Here is a 7,597-nt window from a genome sequence, read left to right as displayed (position 1 = left end):
GTGGAAGTGTTTCCTTGGGAAATTCAGCCTGGGTTGAACTTCAGCAGCTTTTTAAGCCTTTGGGAATTGATAATCACAAAGAAAAGGTGGTTTCTAGGCTGTTGCCCACAGCACTTCTGGGCAGCAGGTGCCGTTACAGTAACAGAAGTGAGCTGCAACAAATTAAATCAAACTGAACAGCTTGGACTAATTAATTTTCCCAGCATTCCACGTAAATGGGGATGGCGTGTGGAAAACCTCCAACCTGGGATGCTTGAATTCAGGGATGCTACTGCCATGGCTAGTGCCAGTTTTGGCAGTGGGGGCTGTTTGTCCCCCATCCCCTCCCTCGGCGGGGCCCAGCCAGCATTACCCCGTAAAGCTCCAACTAAGTGCCCGCAGGTTTTCCAGTAACTCCAGTGACATGCCAGCAGGTTTTCCAGCAATCCTAGTGATTTGCCAGGCATCGGCCAGGGTGTTCCTGGCAGCCGCAGAGCACAGGTGCTACATTTTGGGGCTTTCAGTATTATTCTTACAGCTCCCCAAATAATTTCGAAGCTCTCGGGGCTCCACAACCTCCCAGAGGGATAAAGAAGCGATTCCTGCCTGCAGCAGCTCCAAACACAGACTGGACCCTGCGCGTTCGCTGCTCCAGCGAGTGGCACCCGCTGGCTGCAGTGGCAGAGGGCAAGCACCGAGAGCTGCCCCAAACGTGTAGTAGATATAAAAATTGTGGCTGACACTTTTATTCCTTGCAGAGAGAAAAAACAGGAACTCCGAGGAGGACCTGGACCCCAGAGCCCCTTTAAGCCAAGCCTGCAGCTTGACCAGCACATATATACATACATATATACGGGCCCACATCCACACATCGCTCCTCAGAGCCACAGCTGTAGTACAGGCACTGAGAGGAGCGGCAGGCGAGCCAACGCTGATGGTGCGTGAGGCCTGAGGAAGTGCTGCCTGCCATCACCAGAGCTGCCCGAGAGGGTGCGTGCTGCTGTCATTATCCAGGTGGGTATTAAATTAATTTTTGTTGTTTCATTACCTTCTCCAGGTGGATCCAGACATCGTGGCACCCAGGCATCACAGCACCCAGTGACACAGCCAGCTCATGCGTGCGACTCGCCCTGCGCCCTGGGCAAGCTGGGTGTTGAGGGAGCCCTGTGAGATCTCACATCTCTCGACATTTCAGGTAAATCACGGGAAAAGCCCCAGTGCTGCCCTGGCAGGACTGGTGTGGCCGTGAACCATCTGCAGCAGGAGGAGATGGGACCCTCTTGGCCCGATGGTTGCTATGCAGCCTTCCGTGGCATGTGCCAAGCTGGAGTCTGCCCCACACCTCCCTGGTACTAGAGGAAGAGGAGGAGGACTTCCAGCAGGCCTTCAGCATGCTCTGCTCGGGGGGTGAAGGTAACAACAGCCTGGTGAAGCAGCACGGTATCCTCGGGAGCTTTCCAGGTGCTGGGCCCACAGTCTCACCCTGGATTTGAATCACCTTCCTGGAAAGCAGTGGGCAAACGCTGCCCTATTCCTGCTGCGCTGGGGTGGGGAGGCTGCCATAAATCAACGCTGCCTCATCTAACGCCAGACAGGTGGTAAACACTTCTCTGTTGTGTGCACCCCTGCAGCCCCTTCCTCTGTCCAGGAGGGCAAACGCCCCAGGGCTGCTTCCATCCAAGGGAGGACTTGCTCTCACCCAGACTTGGCTTCTCAGGATCCACCCTGAGAGCATCAAACTAGCAAAGACATGACTTGACACTCTGTCAGTAGCAAGCCCAGGAGGCTCTTGCCTCTGGCACTGGGGAGGAGGGACGAAGAAGCAGCCTGGGTTGTCCACAGCACACCTCTCTGTCGTGACACTGCATTTTCCAGAGACACTCAGAAAAACAAGCATTGCCATTTGAACTCCCTGGCTTGCTTCCTGTCTAAACAGAGGGTCTGATTACCAATAACTGTCAGTGTAGCTGCACAAAAGTTGGGTGCGTTTTGGTTTTTTTCCTACTGTTTATTTTGAGAAATCTGTTGTGGACATGAATGCGAGGCACTTTCCAAGGTTGGTTATTGAATGCTGGGTTCCAGGCTGAGCCCAAATCTGCTATGTGACGTGCAGAAATGACAGGGGTTTATTCTTCCCAGCAGCTGTGATGAGCCCGGGTTTCTTGCGCATTTGCTCGAGGGATGACATGGCTCTGGTGTATGTGTGCTGGCAATGGAAAAACGAAAAGGATAGTTAATGAGAGCTCAGTTTTCAGAGCAGAATTCTTACCTGTAAAGCTTTTTTCCCCAAAAAAAACTCCAACACATTCCCAAGTGGTGCTGGAAAAAGCTGCCCAAATAACCCCCGTCATGCCAGCATTGTTCCACCAGTGGCAGATCCCAGCAGGCTCAAAGAAAGCCACAAGAAACCCTGGGAATTTCTCCTCCTGAGCACCAAAGAGCTGTTTTTGAGGCATTTTCCTTGAAAATCCTTACTGATAGAGCTGTGCAGCCCTGTTACTCTCATAAACACCCAATCTTGTTGAAGTCCTGCTAAGCTCAGGGCCTTGGTGGTATCTTAGGGATATTAGTGATAGTGATAAGTGGTGAGATTGTTTTTTAGCAAAAGTTCAGCACAGGATGGGACCTTTACACCATCCAAAGACAAAGAACATTTTGTAGAGCTTAACTGCGCTATGGAACCAAACCAGCATCTTTCAAAAGGGTACAGCCAGAACGGCATCTGTTCCAGAACAGTCCTACACCCCACCTGGCAGCGAGGCGCAGGATGGCTCTCCCAACGCCCATCGGCAGGGGCGTGTGGAACTGGGCCCAGCTGACATTACCTTTTGATCCATCCTCATTTTTGCCTTGTAGAATGAGACTGAAGCTGGGCAGTCTGGTAGCGTTCTCTCCTGCATGCGCTCGAACCTCTCCTGCTCATCTTCCTCCTGCCGGCAGAAAGACAGACCCCACTCCATGTGAAAAACACACACCTGGAGATACAGAGGACAACCAATCCCATTTGCCACACTGAACACTGATTCAACAATCTCTCCGAAGCCTTGGAAGTGAAAGGTACCTCCTTCCCACACCTTAGGTGAGCAGATGTGGGCAGGACCTCGGGCAAAACCCATCTGCAAGTGTACAGCCCCAAAGGAACTTCCCTCAGCTGTCTCCTCACAGCCCTGCTTCTGCCTGTAACTACCCACAGGACAGCCTCCCTTCCGCTGCAAGACAATCTCACAGTGCAAAGGAAGTCTGAGCTTCAGCACAGCCCCCTCTGAGCCCAGCTAGCTGATGCTCATGCCCACGTTTCTCCAGGGAACCGTCTGGAAGGTGTTGAGCACACTGAAGAGGAACGTGGGTTGAACAAAGTACAATTTTTTAAGATACCAGCTTGTATATAATGCTTTCATGCCAGATGTGAGGATAGCTCTAGCAGATTTTTAGGTCACCTTCTGTGGTGGTTCGTGAGTAGCCTGGTGAAGGTGACAGTGAAAATCTGGTGTGATAAAAGGCATGCGGCCAAATCGATCAAGCCAAGAATAAAAGATGTACACCCTGGAGATACGGGTTAGAACGGGAAATGAACAGCCAGTCTGGAAAAGGTAAAATGGTTGTAAGTCAGAAACAAACCTCCAGAGGAAAATGAGACGGTTTCCTCCCAGACCGGTATGGGCCTCAGCACAGCCAGTGACACTGACTGGGAAGCTGCAGTGAACTGCCCAGTGAAAGGAACAGGAGGAGAAACCAGCATTGAGCCACATTACCAGGACACTTTATCCTCTGCCAGAAGATTTCTGCCTGTAACATCAACAACTTGACACAGCTGCAAAGCATTGCTAAAAGGCATGCGTCATCCATCCTTGGGGTTATAATTGATATGATGACAAGAAATCCAGGGCTGAAAACCATTAAGGGAGTTTCTATGAATACATTGAGTAACTTAGGTTAGTAAAAGTGAATAGTGATGGATTTCCTCTTTTCCCCAAAGAGGGACATCCTGCACCTGTGCAGCCAGTCAGGGTTTTCCTGTTGACCTCATTACTCTTTATCCAAAGGGGTTTGGGTTGGGTTTGAGGGTTGGTTTGGGGTTTTTTTTAACTCTTTCCTATGCAGGTCTACATATTTTCCTATGCAGTATCCAAAATCTCCCACAGTCTGGTAGATCACAACATTTTGTTTAAAAGTAAACTCACTACATTTTTTTTTCTCACATCATGTTTGTTACTCATACCCTCAAGGGAACTAACTCAGTAGGGTGGGAATAGGCTGTCTCTGATCAGCTTTAAAGCTCTTTGCATGCCTTTCTAGAAGGAAGCAAAGAAAATGCTTCACTGAGATTACCACCAGTCAAAATAATCAGACACCTGAAGACAAGAGTTCTTTTCCTTCCAACAAGCCAAACCCATCATGTCCCCCACTACACGTTGGTTAGAAATGTGGCTGTGCATTTAGGAAAGGGGTCACACAGCTCACACCTTGCTTATTCTCTTTCCCAAACACCTGTGGGTGCTCCCCACTCCTGAGGGGGATGGGCTCCTGGGGGAGATGGACCTAGGGCCTGACCCCAGCAGCTGTTCGCCGTGATCTGCAGAGGCTACACAGCAATAAAGGAGATGCATTATACCTACAAAGAACCGATCCCCCTGGCAGCCTCCTTGCTGTGCATCACTTTGTCATGTCAGACTGAGTGGAAGCACTGCCACCACGTTCCTGTCAAAGAGCATGAAGGTTTCAAGTCTGACATTTAACAATGAAGGACAAAACCTGGAATGACTTCAGAGGAATAATGCCAACAAGTCTGGTAAATGAGAAGCTTAAGAGAAATGTGCTTTGTCAAGAATGACAAAAGACCCTGGGTACCCTAAAGCGGTGGGTTTTAAACAGAGGGCTGGCTAAGTACCAGTTGCCACAACACGAAACACAATAGTTTAGCTGTAAACATCACAGATCATACAGACTGGAAACAAGGCTCCCAACTACCCCTTGCACCTCTGGGCAGTTTGCCCGATTACTGATAGTCAGCAGATGACTGGGTACTTCAATCACTCTGTCCTATTTTAGCCTCTTAAGGGTAAAGCTAATGTGAAGCCACGATATATCTCCAGATAGCTGCCCTCTTCATCATCACAGATAGCACTCCAATGCCAGCCACTCTGCTCAGAGAAAGGGGCAGAGCTGCCATGCCCTCCTCTCCCACGCACTTAGTTGTGCCCTCATTACCATGCCACACGTGGCTCTCAAGGAGAATAAGCAGAGCTGCCAGGACAACTCACCAGGCACATGACTCTGTTTATGGGAATCATTCCAGGTCTGATGTTGCCACCTGGCTTCAGAGCTTCCTGCACATCCTTGGGAATAAGGAAGGACTCGTTGTACCAGATCTCGAACTCTGCAAAGCAAAGCAGAGGGCAATAAACAGAGCTGTAACGACCAAAGAGACGAGGATGGCTTGGTTCTGCCTCCCTGCCCGTGGATCAGACGGGACCTCAGAGCTCTTAAACTCTCAGATGGGACCTCAGAACTCCAAGCTCTTGAATTTGAAACTATTAGAAAAGGTGGTTAAAAAGGACAGGGCACTGTTAGCTGGCACTTAGGGCTACAAAGATGATGAGGGGACGGGAGCCTCCCCCGCAGGAGGGAAGGCCGAGAGGGCTGGAGAGGAGCAGACTGTTCAGCCTGGAGAGGAGCAGGCTCGGGGGCCCTTATCGATGCCCACAGGCGCCTCCAGGGCGGTGGCAGGAGGACAGGGCCAGGCTCCTGCCAGGGGTGCCCAGCGGCAGGACAAGGGGCAGCGGGCACAGGCTGCACCACAGGCAGCTCCTGCGGAACCTGGGGACAAACTTCTTTCCCCGGAGGGTGCCGGGCGCTGGCACAGGCTGCCCGGAGAGGCTGTGGGGTCTCCTTCTCTGGAGCCATCCCAACCCGCCGGGACGTGGCTCTGTGCAGCCTGCCCTGGGAGAGCTGCTTCAGCAGGGGGGTGGGCTGGGGGGGCTCCAGGGGGCCCTTCCAGCCCCGGCCAGGCGGTGATCGGCTGTGCTGAGGCAAGTTTGCTGCCTCCGTCGTGGCAGGGAGGTAGTGGCTGGCCCTGGGGGACAGAGTCCTGGGCTTGTGCAGTCCGAGGGGCAGTGGCCACGAGATGGCACTGCTCCTGCGCCCCGGAGACAGCGAGCCGTCCCTCGTGCAGCTAGCCATTCTGAGGGGTCAGCATATTCGGGGGTAAGATTTCAAATGCTAAAGAAGCACAGCCGCTTTCCGTCCCATAATAGCCAGTGATAACACACAGCAGGTGCTGCGACGCAGCAGGAATTATGTCCTTATTAATACTAGGCAATTCCCAGACACCCACTGCAAAGTGGCTGTGCTCTGGCACGTTTCAGCACGGAGTGGGAGCACCAGCAGCCGCCGAGGAAGGCTGTGCTGCCCAGCACGGAGCACAGGAGCGGAGCTGCTTTCTGTCGTGGGAGTCATGAAGGATAAACAAGGTTAAAGGCAGAGCCATCATGTGGACATGATGCAACACCCCTGACTTTTTACCCCAGTTTTGGCTCCAGGATAGCCTCTTCACTCCGGTGTGACCCAGATACTGAATGAGTCCATGCCTGTATGTTTAAACCAACAGCAAGCACCTGGAGCACCCAAAAAATGCCAAATCCGGACCCAATGGGAATCAGTGGCAAAGTTTCTGCATAATTATGATTTGGTCCTGACTATCTCCTGGAACACGCCATGCATTTCTTTCAGCGTGGGATGCACTGATGGATACAAGCTGTGCTCTGGCAAGTTTGTAGAAAATAAAGTGTTGCCATGTGCACAGCATCCAAATGTTTGGGGCTCTGGCATTTGTACACCTACTCTCTTCCATCAGACGAGACAAATCTGGGGACACAGCAGGACCACACTCCCATTACTACAGATTCAAACTGAGCAGGCTGCAGCGGAGCACACCACAGATTTGCTGGGTTCACCCTCAGCAGAGGGGTGTGACTCATCACCATGAGGGTGGTGCTCACCAAGAACATGCTAAAATGATTGAGCTTCCTGTCAAGGCACTTGTGCTGCAATGCTGCAACCTGCATCTCACAGGGGTACAGAGGAGACATTTGTAGAGCCAAAGCCCTGGCCCAGTGCAATTCCTTAGTCACCATCTCTATTATATGAGAACAAGGGTGAGAACGAGGGCCGTCAGCAAGAGCACTGTCAACCCACAACATTGCATCTAGTGGTGTGACCAAGGAGCAGTATGTCATCATCTGTGAGAGAGGGTCTGCAGCAATGCAGTGTTATGTCAAAAAGGAAAAAAAACAACCCACAAACATAATCTTCAATAAAAAACAAGTCTGGAAGGCAGCAAGAAAAATGACAACAGAGGATGACGGACTTGGCTTCTATGCAACATGTCTGAAATGCTTCAGTACTGATGAGAGTTGGGGCTGTTCAGTCTGGAGAAGGGAAGGTTCCAGGGAGACCTTATTGTGGCCTTTCAGTACTTAAAGAGGCTTATAAAAAAAGATGAGGACAGACATTTTGCAAGGGCCTGCAGCGCCAGGACAAGGGGGAACGGCTTTGTGCTGAGAGGGCAGATGGAGATCAGAGCTGAGGGAGAAATCCTTCCCTGTGAGGGCGGCGAGGC

General features: G+C 51.5%; 1 protein-coding gene across 5 annotated transcripts in view; it reads right to left on the bottom strand.

The window, feature by feature from the left end:
- Nucleotides 1–1,186: 1,186 nt before the first annotated feature.
- KIF9 (kinesin family member 9) overlaps nt 1,187–7,597 on the bottom strand; it is a 30,112-nt gene continuing 23,701 nt past the window's right edge. For 4 of the 5 annotated variants that reach the window (XM_037385094.1, XM_037385098.1, XM_037385096.1 and 1 more), the window contains 3 exons: nt 5,241–5,356; nt 2,805–2,909; nt 1,187–2,185 (listed from right to left, as the gene is read on the bottom strand). In XM_037385094.1, the coding sequence (XP_037240991.1) occupies nt 2,078–2,185; nt 2,805–2,909; nt 5,241–5,356 (329 nt within the window). In that variant the 3' untranslated portion in view covers nt 1,187–2,077. Of the gene's footprint in view, nt 2,186–2,804; nt 2,910–5,240; nt 5,357–7,597 lie in introns of those variants that run through there. The other variant, XM_037385099.1, reaches the window with a different exon arrangement.

This window comes from Falco rusticolus, chromosome 4 (assembly GCF_015220075.1).
Source record: "Falco rusticolus isolate bFalRus1 chromosome 4, bFalRus1.pri, whole genome shotgun sequence".
NCBI lineage: Eukaryota > Metazoa > Chordata > Aves > Falconiformes > Falconidae > Falco > Falco rusticolus.
The sequence above is the reverse complement of the archived record's forward strand: the minus strand, read 5'-3'. Positions and strand labels throughout refer to the sequence as shown.